General features: G+C 41.8%; 1 protein-coding gene across 1 annotated transcript in view; it reads left to right on the forward strand.

The window, feature by feature from the left end:
- The window catches only part of PIKFYVE (phosphoinositide kinase, FYVE finger containing), a 65,569-nt gene that overhangs the window by 34,357 nt on the left and 11,470 nt on the right, over positions 1 to 19,742 (forward strand). The window contains exons 15-32 of the mRNA XM_009332227.1: positions 1,319 to 1,393; positions 2,068 to 2,175; positions 4,004 to 4,144; positions 4,836 to 4,962; positions 6,139 to 7,325; positions 8,818 to 8,918; positions 10,090 to 10,161; positions 10,720 to 10,891; positions 12,230 to 12,408; positions 12,895 to 13,008; positions 14,315 to 14,423; positions 14,536 to 14,690; positions 15,229 to 15,319; positions 16,343 to 16,403; positions 17,003 to 17,146; positions 17,322 to 17,442; positions 18,564 to 18,659; positions 19,400 to 19,483. Coding sequence (XP_009330502.1) covers positions 1,319 to 1,393; positions 2,068 to 2,175; positions 4,004 to 4,144; positions 4,836 to 4,962; positions 6,139 to 7,325; positions 8,818 to 8,918; positions 10,090 to 10,161; positions 10,720 to 10,891; positions 12,230 to 12,408; positions 12,895 to 13,008; positions 14,315 to 14,423; positions 14,536 to 14,690; positions 15,229 to 15,319; positions 16,343 to 16,403; positions 17,003 to 17,146; positions 17,322 to 17,442; positions 18,564 to 18,659; positions 19,400 to 19,483 — 3,137 coding nt within the window. The remainder of the gene's footprint in view (positions 1 to 1,318; positions 1,394 to 2,067; positions 2,176 to 4,003; positions 4,145 to 4,835; positions 4,963 to 6,138; positions 7,326 to 8,817; positions 8,919 to 10,089; positions 10,162 to 10,719; positions 10,892 to 12,229; positions 12,409 to 12,894; positions 13,009 to 14,314; positions 14,424 to 14,535; positions 14,691 to 15,228; positions 15,320 to 16,342; positions 16,404 to 17,002; positions 17,147 to 17,321; positions 17,443 to 18,563; positions 18,660 to 19,399; positions 19,484 to 19,742) is intronic.

Consider the following 19,742-nt stretch of genomic DNA (forward strand, 5'->3'; position numbering starts at 1 on the left):
GCTGGTACCAGCCCTTGTTTGAAGAGAAGAGTCCCCTTCCCACTGCCCCCAGCATGTTCAGTGGTGTAATTGGCCAACATGGCCTTTGGATAAGGTGGGGTTCTAGAAAAAGTTGCACAAAGGAACTTTGCATCCTGTGAAAGGTGCTTTAATGCCCTGGAGCTGACCTCTTCTCTCAGGCTGTAGGCTGCAGAAGGTAGTGAAGAGCAACACCTCTGTAATGACTTGCTTCCTTTTCTGGTTTCTGCTTGTTTTGTGCTCGGATTGGAGATGTACTGAATGCTGGACAAGTAGCTTGCCAGGACTCTGTGTAGCAATCTACTGCCCTATAACTATCCATTATGGAGGATTGAACTCCTCCCATGCCAAGTACAATGACTTTCTTCAAGAGGAAAACTTAATTGTTATGGGATGGTGCATCCAGTTCTGCCAGATGGCCCAGTGTTGACATTGTCAAACTGTAAAGCTGGAATTGTGTCATGCAGAGTTTCTTCTGAGAGGCTGATGTGAAACTAACATCCAAGGAGCTAGTGTGACTGAGGATCAAAGGCTCAGGCTTATTTTTCTTTGGCAAAATTCACCTCAGGAGGCCTCTTTTGTTTGGAAGCCATGTAAGATATGAGGAGAGCCTTATGGTTCTGGTGGTAGCTCTGTGGCATCTCTTCAGGCAGCATTAGTTGTTGCTGCCTCTCTTGAAACTCCAGCTCAAAGAGCAGATGTTCAGAGGTGAAAGCTCTTTGTTGCTGTCTGCTGTTTTCACATGCTGATAACAGAAATATCCTCTGAAATGTGTTATTCAGAAACCTGTTTCATTTTATTTATTACTCCTGTGATTGGTTGTGACTATAGGCACACCAGTCAAGTGTTTGATGTGTTCAAATAGTAAGTAGAGGTTTGTTTCGTTTTCTCTCATTTGTTTTCTCTTTTTTTTTTTTTTCTTTTCCCCCTTCTCTTTCCTTGCAACTTTTTTTTTTGTTAGTGGAAGTGGCATGTGCAAAGGTATATGTTCCTCATAGCCTACAGAAGTTAGGTTCCCTTATGTTCCAGAGTATACCTGGTTTAACAAATATGTATCTTTTGGGAGGGGTGTAGAGATCCTGGAACTTAGTACTTTGTTTTCATGTTGTCCTTATTTTGCCAGACTTTAAAGGAAAAGAGCTGTGTCCTCAGCATGACTGTATCTGATTTTTCATCTGATAATTGAGGGTGTAGCTGAAGCTTGCACATCAGCTACAATAGGTATTCTATGTATTAGGTTTACTGCATTAAAAGTTCTGGGAGTGTATGACAGTTCTGAAAATGTTCTTTGCTTTATTAGATCCCTGGTGGAAAGAAATTTGACTCCATGGTGGTGAATGGATTTGTTTGCACTAAGAATGTTGCACACAAAAAGGTAATGCAGGCTTGACTAATCAAGTGCTGGCTGTAGTGCATGCTGAGGAAACAAGTGTGTTGTGACTTCCTTTTTGTGTCGTGAAGCTTCTTTCACCACTCAGGAGGTTTGCGAGCTTTCTCTAGTTTGAGACCGTAAACAAGAATGTCTTTTAAAGCATTTCTTTTCCACACTGTTTTCTTTTAGTCCAGAGATTCTAGGAGGGGGAAGCTTTTTCTCACGCACGTATAGAAAAACATCCTTTCCACCCCTACCACCGCAGAAGGCATCTAATAATTACCCCAGGTTTTAGCCAGAAGAAGGCATTTGTGGTTCTGACTTACGACAATATAGTAAAGTGAGCCTTTAAATAAGGCAGGAGGTCAAGGTAGAAATGATCTGGATGGAGGCTCCAAAGTGTATCAAGACTTTGGGGTTCTTGGGGGTGACTGTAGAAACCTCTAGCATTGCACTCTTACTGGACAGTAGCTGTGAAATTACAACAACTGGGTGTAACATCTTCATAAGAAGGAAGAATGTATAGTTGGGTCTGCAGGGGCGCGCTAGCTGAGACACTGTTTTTGGGAGGTGTAGTGTGTGGGAATCAATCATGAAGTCTGTCTTTTTTTTCTTGTGTACTTTTTCCCTTCCAGGTGTTCGTATTTTTGTTTTAACTATTTTTGTGTCTTTCTTAGATGAACTCTTGCTTAAAAAATCCCAAAATTCTTCTGCTGAAGTGCTCGATTGAGTACCTCTATCGAGAAGAAACAAAGTTTACCTGCATAGACCCTATAGTACTTCAGGTGAGAGCATGCTTCTGTTCTTGGTTAAAATTGCCTGAGGTCTAGTGATTCAAACAAAATGATGGTCAGTGCACATCTGATTTTTTTTTTCAGTGTGTAAGGTGGAGTTGAGTGAGTGGGATTGCACAGGAAAGAGACAAATTTCCTCTTCTAGCAGTTAGCTAAGAAAACTGCTGCAGTAAATACAATGCAAACTTGTAGTCTTGTGCTGAGGGTTGTTGTCATCAAGTTACATATACTGAGAGTGATCTTATCCTCACAACTGAATGCAGCATTTTAGAAAACACGTTTTGTTTTTAATGATACACTGTATAAGGAACATACGGTTCAGAAGGTCAGAGCTAGATATGATTTAGGTGCGTGAAGAAATATTAGAAGAGTTAGTGTAGGTGAGGGTTAGGTTGCACCTGTGTTATTTCTTGTCAGGCTCGAAAAAATGGGACAACTACTAACCTAATGAAGTGACGAACTGCAAAATGTCACTTTGGAACAGGTGCCCTGCCCCTGTGAGCAGGGAGGTGCCTTAAGTATGAAAACACTGAAGTGGATAGACCTTTTCTTTAACACACTGCATTCCTATCTGAGAATTGGTCTTCAGGTGTCTGTCAGAATACTTGTAACAAGCGTATCTGGTGCCCTACTGGCATACATAATGTTTGTTTCTGTATTTGACTATTTCCTTGGCATGCATTTAAGACCACTTCTGTTTGGTGATTAATAGACAGGATTACAGGTATGAAAGCTTTAGCAATAAAACTTTTCTCTGCCTAGTGAGTTGGTTTTCTAGTAAAAGATTAAATGGAGACCTGTCCTTTGTCTGAATGGGGCAGAAGTATCTACTATACTTTCTAAATATTGGTCTCTGATTATTTCAGTGTCTGCTTCAGAACATGATCATAACTATTTGTGTATCTGCATTAAAGTCCTATAGGACAGAAAATACTACAGAAGTACTAGTTCAATTGAAAAGGTTAGCTTTTAGCAAAAGCTTTATCTTTGCTATGCTAACATGAATGTTTGTGCTCTGAGGAGCTGGCCAACTGCTTTTGTGGTATCTTTCTCTTGCACAGAACTTTTAAAACCTGAACTGATGTGAGCTGCAACAACACAATTGGGAATACCTGGCCTGGGAAGCTGTACCCTCCCTCTAGCAGCGTAGGCCTTTAGTTCTGATAGAGTTGCAGCCCTGCTTTCTTTCTGTGCATGGTAATAACAGTGTGGGGGGCATAGTGAGATGAAGCCAGAAAGTGGGCATGGTTAGAAGAGCAATTTTGCAGTGCACAGCATTTGGGATCCCACTCCAGAAGCACTGTCCCCAAGTACAGATTTAGGGACTGAGGCTCTGTGTACAGACTTGTAGAGTCATAGAGCACTGCCATACTCTTTGTGAATGGAAGTGTCTGAGTGCCGGCACTCAACATCAGCATGTAGCTAAGGTGGAGAACATAAGATTGCAAACAGATTTGTTTTGGGATGCTCTAATTCTAGCACCTTTTGAACATAAAGCCTTTTTCCATGTAAGGATGTAAGGTGCATATATATATATATGTTTGGATTCTGCTGCAAGTCTCTTACTTCAGACTGTCATTGGACTATATCCTCATGTGCAATTAGTGCATATAAGAAATTACTGATAAACCGGGTGTTGTGCTGTTGGGGTGGGGAAACGTGCACAATAGGCAACTGGTGGTGCTTTCTGGGTAGCTGGTTTCCCTGTTTTATAGCAAAGGTCAGTATATAAATGAGAGAGAAAGTAATATTAAGCATTTAAGTGTTTTTTCAGATGGGTTTGCAGTAGTTAACTGCCATACTTTGTTCCTGTCTGCAGGAAAGGGAGTTCTTGAAGAACTACGTACAGCGGATAGTTGACGTCAGGCCTAATTTGGTCCTTGTTGAGAAGACTGTGTCCCGAATTGCCCAGGACATGCTCTTAGAGCATGGTATCACTCTGGTTATCAATGTCAAGCCGGTGAGCATTTCCTGTCAGAGTCAAACCGGGCCTTGTGGTGGATCTCTGTAACTTCTCCTTGTAGCAAGCTCCCTGGAGAAAGCAAAGAGTTGTCTTATTTTCTCTTCTAACCAAACCTGGGCTCTTTTTTAATGGTACTTCTCTTCCAAGAAGGCAAGACAGGCAAACCTGGAGAGTAACTTTTCCTCAGCTCTTCACAGCTACTCTGCTGTGCCCTTGCTTGGTAGGTCCTTGTACTCTGGCTTGGTTCTAGTTAACTCTGACTCCTATTTGTAGCAAATCCTGCATGGATCCTCAGCGATCCCCAGAAAGCGCCTCTGTCCCTGTAAGGCAGGGTACAGACAGCCAAACAGAAGAGTGGCTGTGGGATTTGGCTAACCTCCTGATAGCTAGCACTATGCTCACTGCACTGTACCTGCTGGAACTTTTTTCACTTGAACAGATCCAGGTATCTCTAAGGAAGGGCACAATCTTAGCTCTCACCAGAAATATTTACCCAACTGCTTTTCTAAGATTCTTGTATATTGTGGGTGTGTGTTTGTGTGACTGGGTTTAACCCAGTTTGCGTCTCTGTGAGAGGTTTCCTGGATCACGCTGGCATTCCCCCCCAACCCCTTTTTCTAAGGGCAAGGTAAGGATGCTAGTGTCCTCTTTGCACTGTAGATTCTTACTGTTCTTTCCATTTTTACAGCAAGTGTTAGACCGGGTAAGTCGAATGACCCAGGGAGACTTAGTGATGTCAATGGATCAGCTGTTGACCAAACCACGTTTAGGAACCTGTCATAAATTTTATATGCAAGTTTTTCAGTTGCCAAATGGTGAGTAAAGCTTGATGTGTCTTAGGTTGTGTGTGTGAAAAGATAAATGCTTTGCTTCTCTTAACTAGATCTGAACTGTTGGGTGCCTTGTGTGATCAAGTATTATCCTTCTTACTAATTTTTCTTTGCTTCTGTTACATCTTGGAACTACAGTGAACTGGCTGTGGACACAAAAGCGTGATCTTACTAACATGAGACGCGCTAGGTTTTAATTAGTCTGGCTTCTTCCCTTCAAACTGTTTTTTCTCTTCCCACCAACCTGGAGTTTGTCTAGTCCAACTTCCTGTTCAAAACAGGAAGGATTAATTTCAATGTAGGATCAGATTTTTCAGGGCTTTGTCAGCCAACTGTTGAAAATATTGCAGAATGGAGATTTCGTACCCTGTCTGGGCGCCTGTTCAGTTGCTTAACCATCCTCAGCACAAAGAATTTTTCTACATAGAAACAGAAGATCATAGAACAGCCCGAGTTGGAAGGGACCTCGAAAGATCATGTGGTCCAACTTTAACATATCCAATCAAAATTGGCTTTGTTGCAATTTGTGCGCACTGCCCCTCATCCAGTCATTGTGCATCTTTGAGAAATTAGGTTCCTTCTTCTCTGTAACCCCCTTTAGGCAGTGGAAGTATTCTAAGGAAGAAGGTAGAAATGCTGCTTGATAGGTTACCAATGGTGCTGGCACACACAGATGCTGTTGATGCAAATCTTTGTGGAGATGTAGTCTTTGCATCTCTTCCCCTTCCACTTCCCCATGCCCCCTTCCAGTCTTTATGTTGCACTCAAAATCTTGTAGGCTTTTGACTTGTAAGGATGAGCAAATGTGCTTGGGAGGATAGTGGTTCTTTTGCTTCACTGCTGTAGAGTCTACAGTGATCTTAAAATACAGTGTTTAGGCCAACATGTTCCATGTGGCCTTCACTTGGACTTCATGATGACTTGTTTTACAAAACAGGAGAAGTTTTATAGCAAATGCTCGTTTTGCTTGCAAAAATAAGTTATTTCAGTAGTGATGTGAATTTCTGCAGCTGGATTGTGCTACCAATGTTACTTGCTCTTAGTCTCTGTTAGAGTCTCTTCAGTGTGTGAGATACCTAAGAGCAGGTTAACTGTAGTTGTCATCCTAACTCCTATGGGTTTGTCTGGTGTTTTTTTGTTTTTGTTTCTTTTTCCTTCTAGATCAGACAAAAACCTTGATGTTCTTTGAAGGGTGTCCCCAGCACCTGGGTTGTACTATCAAGTTGTGTGGTGCTGCAGAGTATGAGCTGGCTCGTGTGAAGGAGATCCTGATCTTCATGGTCTGTGTGGCTTATCATTCCCAGCTGGAAATCTCTTTCCTTATGGATGAGTTTGCCATGCCCCCTACTCTGACCAAAAATACCTCCTTTCACTCTCTTATTGAGGAGCCAGGAGATGAAAACGAACAACAGAACCTCTTCAATGGCGAGGATTTCAGCACAGCAGTCAGAGACATTGAACTATCCTCTGAAAAGCTGCCTGTAATCTCTGAGTCAGTGTCCTCTGATGAGGTCAGCTTGCTTGAACAAAGAGGTTTATTTGAGAGAGGTGACCAAGAGAACAGTCAACTGGAATCAGCACCCTCAAAACAGCAAGAGCACCACAAAGTGGAGTCACCATTTCCAGTGTTCAACTCTGTACCTCCTACAATACCTGAAACATCCCTGCTGCCCCTCCATGGCATGGACCAGCACTTGGTCACTCTGGATAGCCAGACACTAGAGCCTCTTCAACAGGCAGATGATCTGCAGGAGTCCAAGAGTCAGATGAGAGTCTTCAGAGACCCCCTCCAGGATGATACTGGTTTATATGTCACGGAAGAGGTAACTTCTTCTGAGGATCGTCTCAAGACTTACTCTGCAGCATTCAAGCAGGAGTTGAAAGATGTCATTCTCTGTATTTCTCCTGTAATGATGTTCCGTGAACCATTTCTTTTGACTGAAAAAGGCATGAGGTGCCCTGCCCGGGAATACTTCCCTGAGCAAGTTTATTGGTCTCCTCTCCTCAATAAGGAATACAAGGAGTTGGAGAGCAGAAGGAAGAGACAATTACTGCGGGATCTCTCTGGACTACAAGGGATGAATGGGAGTATCCAAGCCAAGGCTATCCAAATCTTACCTTCTCACGAGTTGGTTAATACTAGAATAGCAGAACATCTAGGTGATAGCCAGAGCTTAGCCAGAATGCTGGCTGACTATCGGGCCAGAGGAGGGAGGATACTACAGAAAAGCACAGATCCCTTTTCCCAAAGTAAGGATGTGTCTAGTGTCCCTACTGGAAAATCTGGGTGCAGAATTGAAGAGGATGACAAGGGACTGGCTCAGAGTGAATCCTCATGGTCTCATAAGGTAAGATTCAAAGCTATGTTACTGAAAACCCAGGTTACATCAGTTTCTCCTGGTAATACAGAAGGTGTAGTCTCTTGTTTTAAATGTTAAACCAGAGCTGGATTTTTTTTGGAAATTTTTTTTTTTGTGGTGGTGTGGGTTGTTTTTGTGGTTGTTGGGGTTTTTTTTGTTTTGTTTTTTTGACTGGGTCAAAACTGCATTTTAGATTGTAGTGCTCTGGGCACTTAAACAAATCATTATAACTAGGGACTATGTGGATATAAGAAAGCAGAACAAGAGACTGACTGCAAAATTTCCCTGAGAAGGGAAGAAGTTGTGAGACTTCACTTTCTGAGAAATACCCAAAGTCAGCCAAGAATCAGTGTATTACATTGCCTGTCCAGCTCAGCTGTACATGACTGATTTCTGAAAATGAGTACATGAAGGGGGAGCAAACTTAAAGAAGTTTCTGAAACTGAGCTTTCTTGCTGCTTGTATTGGTGATTTCTAAAAGTGTAATATTTTCATCTTCAGAGGGCTTAATGTCATGGAAACAGTCGTAGACTGTAATTGAAGTATTTGACTGTTTGTAAAAGTTTGGGTGATCTGAAGAAATGTGAGGATCTCTTAATGGAGGGGGGGAATCTTGGAATCTTCTTTGAAATTTCAAAGCAAGGCAGTATGTGCTTGTAATCAAAATATTTAAAATTTTGGGAAACTGCCATGAAAGCAACTAACTTGAATCTGAGGAAAAGGTTCTTGGGACTTTCTTGAACTGGAAGCTGTTCAGGAAGAAGGTCTATGAACAAGAGTAGCAGAACTGATCTCTTGAAATAGCCAAACAATTTGGTCCCCGAGTCAATTGGCCCCCAAGTTCACGAGCAGAAGTCACTTTTTTAGTTGGTGCTTAAATGTAAATCTATGTAGCTTCACAGACTATGATCTTACAAACTGATCTAGCCCTTGCTCTGGATCAGACTGGTTGATGCTGTTTTAAATTTATTCAGTGATCAAAGAAAAGTATTTGGTAACTTCATAGTTCCGTAGGGCGTGTCAGGGGAAACAGCTCCATTCCAGCAGCAGCATGGTAAATCTCTTCACGGAGGATGGACAGTTGGAAGTCTTTCTATAGATTGAATGAGTAATTGAGGTATAATATATTGGCAGAGTTTTGACTCCAAGGTGTCCTAAACTGTACAGTGCTTTGGAGACTCTGTTTCTCTCAGGGCTTTTGTTGTTTTCTGTTTCCCTTAGCTTCCTTTCCACAAAAACACATGCGTGTGCATTGGTTTCATTATGCATATTAGTTATGCTGTTCTAAAAATGGCAGTTAGCAGTTATATATGGTACAAGTCTACCTGAAGCTCAGAGATAATGCAAGGTTAATCTGTACAAAAGGAGCAAGCAGAGGTTCGTCTGTAAATAAAACTATTAGAATAGAATTTTGTCATCAGTGGTTGTGTGTGGATGGAGGTGTCTGTAACTAGTAAATGAGTTGTTTTCTTTCTACCAGGTGGATTGCCTGAGTCCAGTAAACCATCAGAGGCTCTGTGTTCTCTTCAGTAGCTCTTCTGCTCAGTCCAGCAATGCTCCAAGTGCCTGTGTTAGCCCCTGGTATGAAAACTACTCCTCTACAGCTTAGTATAGTTGCTATCTTTTTTCCTAAGTCAAGGTCAGTGCTTGCCTCATAATGGTATTTCTTTGAGGGCTTCTTGGTAGGTTGTGCCCATCCTGTAATGGGAACTGTTGCCAAAAGAATTTTGCCTTGCCTGGTCAGGTGGCTCCAGAGTAGTATCCCCTAGCCTTTGTAATCCCCAAGGCATGAATGAGAAAGCCCAGCCTAAAACCAAATGCTTTAGCCGGTCCTTTCACTGCAGCGTAATGTATGTGTGGGGAGGGTGCTGCATGCAGTCTCGCAGGGAAGAGTTAGTGTACATGAACACAGAAGAACGTCCAAGCCCAAAAATAAGCCTTGAGAGAGTCTCAGAATACTTCTAGGTTGTATGTGGCATTTGAATATATTGCTATCTTTCTCATATTATAGTCAGCAGCGTTAAGAGCTTTAACTGTATTTCCAGCTTAGGGGGCTGTAATTTGTTAATTGTGTGCAACTTATGACACACTTCTAGCTCTACTAAACAGGACAGGTCTTGGTGTTTCATCATCTAGCTCAGGTGAAAATACAGAGATGGCTCTCTTACAGGGGGAGTCTAGAGTTCCTGTAAAAGCTTAGGAATGAACCAAAGAAGGTGTTGCTGTTTAGTGAGCTTATCACCAATAAGAGGGTGTAAATGACTGATACTAGCGATATCTGAATTGTGACACTTAAACTAATACTTACACATTTTAAGTGGCTTGGTCACCTCAGGTTCTGAGAAAACAAAAGTTGCTATTAAATCTTCTAGAAGAATAAGTTTTTTCTTAAGGCTTTTTTCATCTTCTGGATGTACCCTTTTTGTAACTGTTCAAATGTTAGTGTTTGAGGCTTCAAGCTGTCTAGACTTCTCTGCCTAGATATTCTTGAACATGATCTTCAAAAATGCAGTTGAATTGTATTAGACTTTTGAATGTCAAGTTTAAAGTTGTTCTAGTAGGACTCTGATCTCATTATTAGCAAACTTGACAGCAGGGATCTAGGAAGAGTGGGCAAGAGGAAAAAAAGCCTTTGAAGGTATGCAGGGCTGAAAACAAGCCAGCAATAGGTGCAGATCTGTGCACCTAAAGGCCATTGCACAGCTAACAGTGGCAGCATTCACCCTCTAAAGCTCTTCTTTCTCTGCTTTAGGATTGTGACCATGGAGTTCTATGGGAAAAATGACCTGACTCTAGGGATTTTTCTGGAGCGCTACTGTTTCAGGTGAGGAGGAACTTATTCTAAATCTCATTCTAAACAAAACAAAAGCTTTTGATAGCTCTGTGAAGTTGACCTGCCGCCCTCTTCATAGACTCTGCTTCCTGTGCAGTTAGAATAGCATGCAAGTCTGCAGAGCCAGTTGTGTCCTAGTAAAGCTTACCACTTAAATCTGTTGCTCACTTTGCTTTATTATGATGCTGTAGTGAAACAGGAACTGGATTTAAGAATTCACTTACTCATGCTCACTTCTTACAAGCAAATACATCCACTGCTTTCCCACTTCGGCCCTGTCCCTCTTATTTCCTTTAATGAGGATGTGGAACAGATTATGCAACAAGACTTACAATTTCATAAAGACAAATGTGTTCACTTAGCACTTTCTTGTAGCGATTAGGGCTCAAAGGGCCTAGTTAAGAGTCTGAGCATGTATTCCAAATGGCTGTTTTTCAAGACAAGCAACTGTACTGATCACAATTTTCCGAGGTTCCTCAGAACTCTGCGAGTTCTTCAGCAGTGCCTAGCATATGATCATTCATAAATGTTTCCATTTCTTTCTATAAGGCCTTCCTACCAATGCCCCAGCATGTTCTGTGAAACACCAATGGTGCACCACATTCGTCGCTTTGTTCATGGGCAAGGCTGTGTGCAAATTGTGTTAAAGGAGCTGGACTCCCCAGTCCCTGGGTACCAGCACACCATTCTTACTTACTCCTGGTGTAGACTGTGCAAACAGGTAAGAATGTGGACATAAGAATCATTGCTATTCCAATTTAGTATTCCTGTTGTGACTGGCCTCCTGGAGCTACAGCTAAACTAGCACAAAACCTGTTACTGATACAGATGTTCTCAGGTATCTACAAATTCCTCTTGTAGAATTGGGGCTGTTGAGGGTGAAACATCTTGTGTGAGGTAGTCCTGTTGGAAAGTGTCAAACCTGGCTCTGCGAGGATAGGTTTAAGTGGAGTTGATCTATTGCTGGAAGCTAATTTCTGACACATGGGAAAAAATGGAGTTGCCCTCTGAGAGGTGAAGAATATGGTCCCTTCCCTGCAGTGAATCAGTACGAGCATCAAAAGAATGTATGTATGGGGAAGGGCAGACAGTGAGACCTACTGGCTTAGTAATTGGCTAAAACCGCTTGGTATTCTTTGATCTGCTATGGACTGGACAGTCTGCATTGCGTCAACGTGATGTCTAGACTTCCTTTGGTAGTCATTAGAAAGTAAGTAAAATCTTCATTAGAGTAATGATAAATTGCTTTAAAAAACCACAAGATAGTAAGATTGTGTATTATCTGAAACTTGTTCTGTAATTTAGCTAAGAAAACATTACCAACTGGATACTCATCTCTAGCTAAACATTGTAAAACTTAAGAGCCTTCAAAGAGAGGAGAATAAAACTTAATTAAAAGAGAGTCATGCAGTGCCTGAAATGCAAAACATCTCAATTATGCATGTGGATGACTCAATTCACCGACTTATGCTGGCTTAAACGTGGGTGTTGGATTTAAAGATACCTGGAGGAAGTTAATGTAATTGCTGAAGGCAGGCCCTATGCTGCTGTGTATATACCTGTTCTATAACCTTTTATTTCTGTGTGCTCATGTAAACACTAATATGTTTGTGGCTATTAAGTATGTATAAAGCAGTGGCTACTCTAAGCTTGCAAGCACTGCTGAAGCTGAAATACACTGCAGAGCAATACCAATGTATTTGTAGCTGAAGAATCACCAAGGAAAAAGTATATGATGAAACCGCTGCTGCTGACTGGGTTGCTGGAATTTGTCTCTATGTAGAGAAATAGCATCCCAGATATAAGCTTCTGTCAAGGATATGTTTGCACTCCCCCAACTTAGCACCTGTCATCATCAACTAGCAGTTGTTGTTTATCTGATTTATTGTAACTATGTGTTGGCCTTAGCTTTGCATAAACGCTATCTTTGTTGTCGTTTAGTATGTTTCAGGGTCATGGGTGCTTCTGGTACTAGAAATACTAGATTGCTGTCTGGGTTAGCCTGTCCTTAATCTTGGTTGAAGGATGAAATTAAGACACTTGGCTTTCAATTTTTCAGGTGACACCGGTTGTTCCCCTTTCCAATGATTCTTGGTCTATGTCTTTTGCAAAATACCTTGAGCTGAGATTCTATGGGCACCAGTACACTCGAAGGGCCAATGCGGAGCCTTGTGGTCATTCCATTCACCATGACTATCACCAGTATTTTTCCTATAATCAGATGGTGGCATCTTTCAGGTGAGGTCCACTTCTTAAAAACTTCCTTCCCGCTCTCTAGTACTACGTGAAGCATATAGCTCTAGTAACGATTCATCAGGTCTGTCCTTCACTTTGAGTACAGCATGGGATAGCATAACCACACTATAACCACAAGTGCAGGATTGTGTGTTGGCTTGCAGAGGGCATTGTGGGTGCCATCACTGTCCTGGATGGGGTGGGCAGTGTTCCTAAGAATGGATGGCACCAGTTCATGATACAGAAGGGAAACACTTTTCCCTGTCTAATCTCAAAAACTTTCAGAATTTTTCTTTTGCAACATGATCTGTGGTTTTAATTTTTGCCTACGGGATAAATGAACAGGGTGTTATTGCTACTAAAATTAACTAAAGCCCTGGACACATTGACAGTGCCCCTTTTCGTATAAGGGCCACAAACCGCAGTATGGTGTAGAATTAGTACTATGTGGAGAGAGTCTTGTTAACAGCTGTCATATTGCCTTCTCAGCTACTCTCCAATCCGGCTGCTTGAAGTGTGTGTCCCGCTCCCCAAGATCTACATCAAACGGCAGGCTCCATCAAAGGTTACTATTTTGCAGGATCTCAAGGATTTCTCTCAAAAGTAAGCTTTGTTTTTAATGTCTTCCTCAGCTTATTTGTATTTTGGACTTTTATTAGCAGAACACAAACATTTTTGCTAGTATAGGTAAGACTTGCTAAGTATTCATTATTTAATAGGAAAGTAATGGTTTTAAACACATTTATATGTGCATATACTTCTAAGGAGGGGTGGTATTGGAATCTTCTTTATTACCTTTACCTGCTCTGTCTGTACTAATCTCTTTCCTTTTCATCTGGTGGCAATTCAGCTTAAACATAGCCAGTAGAAGCTAAGATTCTTCTCTTCTCCATCCCTGAATGTTGCACTGATATTTGAGTGATATAGCATGTTTCTGAATGATGTTGCCAAGTAGCCACTGAAGGGTTGACCACCAGTTGGTGTCTGTAATGTCACCTTACAAAATGCCTTCTCAAGCACAGCTGAAGTATTTCTAATTCCTCCCTCTAATACTAAAAATGGAACAGAGGAGGTGATCCTAGAAGGCTTAATCTGAAAACTGCCAGTAACACTTTGTACCCTTACCCTAACATTCCTTTTTGGAAGATCTGACCAAGTCTAAATCCTGCCTTCAGCCCAGAAAAACCACAAAGGCATTGCTCAAATCTATTGTCCAAACAGAACTGTTTTCATTATATTGGTCACGTGGCAACTAAACTTTCTGGTGTGTAAAAGACATTGCCTTTGTTAGCTATTGAATATGATAACAGCAGACAGTCTGGTACCTTCTTGTAGTCTAAGGTAAAGTACTGTAAGCCTAGACACCTTCTAAATGTAGGAACAAAAAAGTGGGAGACAGGCATGATGGAAACTATTAAATCCAGCCTGACTGCTGTTCTGCCTGGTGGCAGCATTCCTGTATGGCTGATGTCTCTGTGACCACGTGACTTCAGAACCTGCGGAGCTTTGTTTAGAGCTGAAATAGAGTTACTCACTCTGACTGTCTCTGAGCCCTTCTGGTGGAGGTGTAGCTTGCAGTCCCAGATTCTTCCTAGACACAGATGATACAGTTCCCCTCTGCTAGTAATACGTTTGTGACCTTTGCGTTGCTCTCTGACAACTTCTACTGCTAAGAATAAGTTGTGAAGAGGAATGTCAGTGTGTGTAACTTCTAGGTTTCTGCTATACTAATGAATTTTTTTCCCACTTCCCCTGTAAATTCAGTGGGACAGTCTACTGTGCAGAAGACTGTCATATATTGTCTTTTGTATTCTTAAATGCTAACCTTACACGCATTCAGACTTTTATTAAAGAATGTTGAAGATGTTCCAAGAAGTCACAGCTTAACTCTTTGCATCCCTGTTGACAGGGTGTCACAAGTGTATCTTGCTGTTGATGATCGCCTTGCTTCTCTGAAAACGGATACTTTCAGCAAAACGAGAGAAGAGAAGATGGAAGACCTCTTTGCCCAAAAGGAGGTAATGGATTATTTCTGCATCAGCAGACCTTAAGCTGCGAAGTGTGTGGAGAAGCCACTTGGATCTAGTGTCATGTCTGGTCACAGAACACCAACAGTTTTTCTTTTGGCAGATGGAAGAGGTGGAGTTTCGAAACTGGACTGAGAAAATCCAAGCAAGGCTGCTTTTGTCATCATTAGACACACCTCAACAGCTGCAATCTGTTTTTGAGTCTCTGATAGCTAAAAAGCAAGGACTTTGTGAGATGCTACAAGCCTGGAATAATAGGTAAGAGGACACATGTTGGAATTGTGAGTGGCACTGATACTGTGTTGGTTACAGAAGGGAAGAGGTTCTTTTGTACTTTCTCTCCCTGTAGTGCAGTTGCTATATAGAGTATGTTATGACAGCTTGTGCTGAATGTCCTCTACTGGTTAAAACTACAGAGCTGGTTGATTGGAACAGAAAATCATTTGAGGCCAGATAATAGAAGTATTGTGTCGTAGAGCATAACTTGCATCTGAGAGGAGGAAGTGTCATTTGAACAAAGGTGGAAGAGAGGGGTAGAGGGGAGCATGGGAAAGCAATTGAGTGAAATTGTCTCAGAGGTGAAGAAAATGTTCTGGTTTTGGCCATTTGAAACAGCTTTGGCACATGTTAGCAACCATCTGAGTTTGCAGTAAAGACTTGTGAAGGCATGCTTGGCTGTATTCTAGTATGGAGAAACTTCATAACTTGTGCCTTTCACAGCTAATACCTGTAACCTATCTTTTGATTAATTTTTCATTGTTTTTTTTGGTGTTTTTTTTTGTTTTGTTTTTTTAAGATTGCAGGATCTTTTCCAACAAGAGAAAGGGAGAAAACGTCCATCAGTACCACCCAGTCCTGGGAGACTGAGGCAAGGGGAAGAAAGCAAGGTACGAGTAGCAGGCTAGAAGCTACTTAAACTTTTTTTTTTTTCCCTGGGGCAAAACAATGTCTTAAGACTGGCTTCAGTTCACTTAGTAAACTTATTTTACTGCATCATGTAGTTTTCAGCTGTAAAAGCTTGAATTGCATGTTAGTATATTTATCTTTTCCTAAAGATGTGAACCAAGAGCCATGTTACACAGAAGTCAACTAAGTATGAGTAGGATTAGATGATTTTCTGTGGTGTTTGTGTAGTGTTAATCTGAATACTGACAGCGGAGAGCTGCACTCATTGTCAGGCATGTGCCTAGATAGGAAGGTCACCTCGTTAGACCCTAGGTTGTTGCCCGTCAGGTTTATCCCTTGTGAAAAAGAAAAGGCAAAAATTGTCAGGAGAGGCGGAGCAAAGAACACAGGAAGGACTGATAATGAATTTGCAGGTTCATCTCTGTTCTGTGATGTGTCCTGTAGGAACTGGCTGAGGGGATGTATAAATGATTTTGGACTGCTGCCTCAAGAGTTCTGTCGAAGGGTACAGTTGCCAGCACGCTGAACAACCACCCTTTGGGGAGCTGGTACTCTGAGAAAATGTCCAGACTGCAAGGCAGTACAATATAAGCATCATACAGAGAGGCTGAACTCCCAATAGTTCTAACATTAGCAAGGTGCACTAAGAAACCCCATGAGACCATGGATTTGCTCTGCTGCATGCATAGCTGTCCTTTCCACTTAACGCATATTTGTTAGATCCTCAAATGCACTTAACCTTGATCTAGCAGCAAGTAGGTTTATATAGAGGAAGAGTGTAGTCTTTAAAGCAGGATACAGAGATGATAGCAGTCATAAGCATCTTGTGAAGCTGGGTTGCTGTTGCCTTGTCTTTTTTGTGTGGTGGCAGATACAGTGACAGTGCAGTGGGTGGGAGTGCTCTGTTGTGGTACATCTGCTTTTGCAAGTGTTCCACAGAGGAAGAGATATGAAGAGCTATAAAGAGCTTGGTGTCAACATTGGTATTTTATTATTTTGCCTAGATCAGTAGCATGGATGCCTCGCCGCGCAATGCTTCTCCAGCACTGCAAAATGGAGAGAAAGGTCTGTTGTTTATTTATTTGTTTTTCTTAAGCTACCAAAAGAAGCTTGTTGTAACTCCTTCCCTGACATAACATGGGAGGCTTTGTCAAATTTGATAATTTAGAGAAACAGTGAATGCCCATTGTGTCAGATGTGAATAAGCTAACTTCTAGTTTACTATTACAAAAAACAAAGACTGCTTCTACTATGAAGCTGAATTACTAATGATACTAAATTGGCCAGCAAAGGTTTTTCTTTGAACTTGGGTTTAAAAACTTTCAGAAGCTTTCTAAATAACTGAATAACTACATGAAATTTGGGAAATGCCTCTCGCCTCTTCTGTGAACTGGTTATGGGTGCTGAGACCTCTTACCTGTGAGGCATACTGAGAGTTTGCAGGAACTGAAGGTAGTGGGTATAAGTGTATGCATCTTCTGGAGGTTATGTACTACACTGATCAGCTTGCCCATTCCTTTGCTCTGGGTGGCCTTACCTATTTTCTAAATAAAAACTTCTTCAAAGTAGACACTGGTGGTAGTTTGGCCTGGGAGCAAGCAATATCACTTCTGACAGCCACATAAAATGCTTTCTTCTGTCCCTAACTGTTCTTGTACTCTCAGAGGATCGTTTCCTGACTACTTTATCAAGTCAGACCTCCACAGGCTCCACCCATCTTCAGCTGCCTACGTCTCCAGAGGTTGTATCGGAGCATATGACTGGTGCCAACGCACTGTCTGAACAGGATACAACAAGCAGCTCAGAAGGTATAGTTCAGTTGTGGTCTTGTATTCTTTCTCTTGCTTCTCTGTGGCAAGCGTATGAGATCCCTTTAGGAAACAGCAAATCTGGTAACTCTGTGGTCTGCAACTTTCCTTCTGAATTTACAGCTTGAAGTTTGATACTGTGATGCAGACTTGACTTAACTTATCTCTGTTCCAGATGTGTTTGATGGACACTCACTGGGATCTACAGACAGCCAAGTGAAGGAGAAGTCTACTATGAAAGCTATTTTGGCTAACTTTTTGCCTGGAAACAACTATAACCCCATTCCATTTCCTTTGTAAGTACTGCATAATATATATGATGTACAAAATTAGCAGCCTGGTCAAATTGCAGACAGAGCTATGCATGCTTCCTTTGCTTAGTATATAATTTAAGTCATCACTTGGGTTTGCCTCTGAATACACTATAGAACTTCCTCAAGGCAAGAAGTTTTCTGTGTCCCTTCTAGGTGTTTGTAGGTTACCCGCTTTTCTTATTAATGATCCACCCTTGTGTGTATACATTATCAGTTTCTCCTCCTAGCAGGCATCCCTCCTTCTTGTGGGGAGGGGAAGGGGTGGGGGAAAGGGGGAGAAAAGTGCCTTCTAACTTCATTGCTGCAGGGAGGGAGCAGAAACGTCCTTCTTTAGCAAAGACTTACTAAAGCTACATGCCTGCCTCTTGTTTTTGCTTCCAGACCTCTTCCAAGGGTTGGACTCAAATTGGCATTGTCTGGGTGTAGGTCAGGTTCAATGGCTACTGCATGTGCCCTCAGGTCCCCCTCTCATGTGAAAATGGGCAGGCTGGAAAGTTTTTCAGCTACTTGGTCTGCATGCTTTGTAGTGTTTCTCATTTGACATGAGCCTAACGTTTGGCAGCCTGAGTTTAACTTCTGAATCCTGCCTCCAGGGTAGCAGTGGAGGCCATGGGCTAATGAGGTAAAAGTTAAATGGCTGGACCCTACAGATAAGGAAAAGAAAATCTTACAGAAACTAAGGAGGCTTTGGGGAAATTTCTGTGGTAAACTGCCTATTCAGAGAAGAGTCCAGGTTTGTCCCCTAACTTCACTCTGCAGGCTATGCTGCAGGACAGTCAAAACAAACTCAGGCAGGTTTTGGTGCTATTAGAAACACTGGCTGCTAAACAGAAATAGACTCTTACTCTAACTTGGAGCTGGTCTTCTAAGCAGCTTGCTTGAAGTGCTGGTTGCCCTAACACATTACCATTTAGATTTAACCACATAGCTATGAATATGTCTATTGGGAGAAGCTTATCTAGGGAGCTTTGGTTCCATGCTGAGACTTGCAGCTTGTGTCTGGGAGTGCAGTGATGAGATCTGGGTTTTGACCAAAACTTAACCTTTTCTTTCCACAAACTTTTACAATCTACTAATAGTGTCCCTATGTCGTTTTCATTTAGTGACCCGGATAAGCACTACCTAATGTATGAGCACGAACGTGTACCTATCGCAGTCTGCGAGAAAGAACCAAGCTCCATCATAGCTTTTGCTCTCAGGTACTGGTGTGATTTTGCTGTTCATCTGACACGTTGTACTTCTGCAGCTTTCCTGTGTAAGGAATATTTAAATCCTAAAGGTAGAGAACAAGCACAACGGAATTTCTTCACTCAGCTATGTTGAGAGTTTCTGCCAGAGCTGAAGTTCTCTCTTTTTACTACTGAGATATGGAAAGTAGGTTTTCCAGCTTGCAACTCGATTTTGGGCTTTTCTTGCTGAACTTTAGTACACAAAAATGAATTAGTTGTGTAGTGTTCCCTGTAATGTGATATTGTTAGAGAAAGAAGCACAACTAAATGTTGCTCAGCTCTCCAGCCTAGAGGAGGTGCAGCTGAGCTAGAGAACAACAGTTAGGTATTCATACTGTAGTCTGTCCCTTGCCTACCTTCGATCATAGCAGCTCTTGCTGCTACTCAGCTCTCCAAACCAGCTGCTTCAGTAAATCTTGGGGTTTGCGTGTCACAAGGCAGCAGACTTCTAAAGAAGTGCATCTTAAATTGTGGGAGAAGGAGAAACGAGGGGATTTTTCCTGCAGTATGATCTAAATGAGCTTCTGTTCTAAGGGAACTGAGTTCTAATTGTAAGAAAAAATGGAGAGGTTTTTCTACTGTGGGTTTTTATTTCCTGTGGTTGTCTCTGAACTGAATCTTTGGGTTGGTGTTACAGACTCCCAGAGAATAGCTGACTCTTCTTTTTTTTTTTTTTTTCCTTTTTTTTTTAATTTTCATTTCCCCTTCAGTTGCAAGGAGTACAGAAATGCCCTGGATGACTTGTCCAAAGCATCTCTGAAGAACAGTTCTGAAGAAGGACTACAGCCGAACAGGTTTACATGCAGGAACTACAGTACATAGAGCAAAGGCACAGTGATTGTAGTGAATAAGCCAAAACTAGGATGGGGAAGGACCCTCAAAATATGTCTCTGTTAGGATCTCTGCTTTCTCATGGAATCTGACACATTCCATGTAACCAACACATACTTTTGCAGTATCTGAGTTTCCATTTCATGTCAGGGATTGTGCTGGCTCCATCACCTGATCCTTTGGCTGTGTGCATGGTAGGGATTACTGGGCCTGCTTGCCTTT

The sequence above is a fragment of the Pygoscelis adeliae genome, unplaced genomic scaffold (genome assembly GCF_000699105.1).
Source record: "Pygoscelis adeliae isolate BGI_AS28 unplaced genomic scaffold, ASM69910v1 Scaffold160, whole genome shotgun sequence".
Lineage (NCBI taxonomy): Eukaryota > Metazoa > Chordata > Aves > Sphenisciformes > Spheniscidae > Pygoscelis > Pygoscelis adeliae.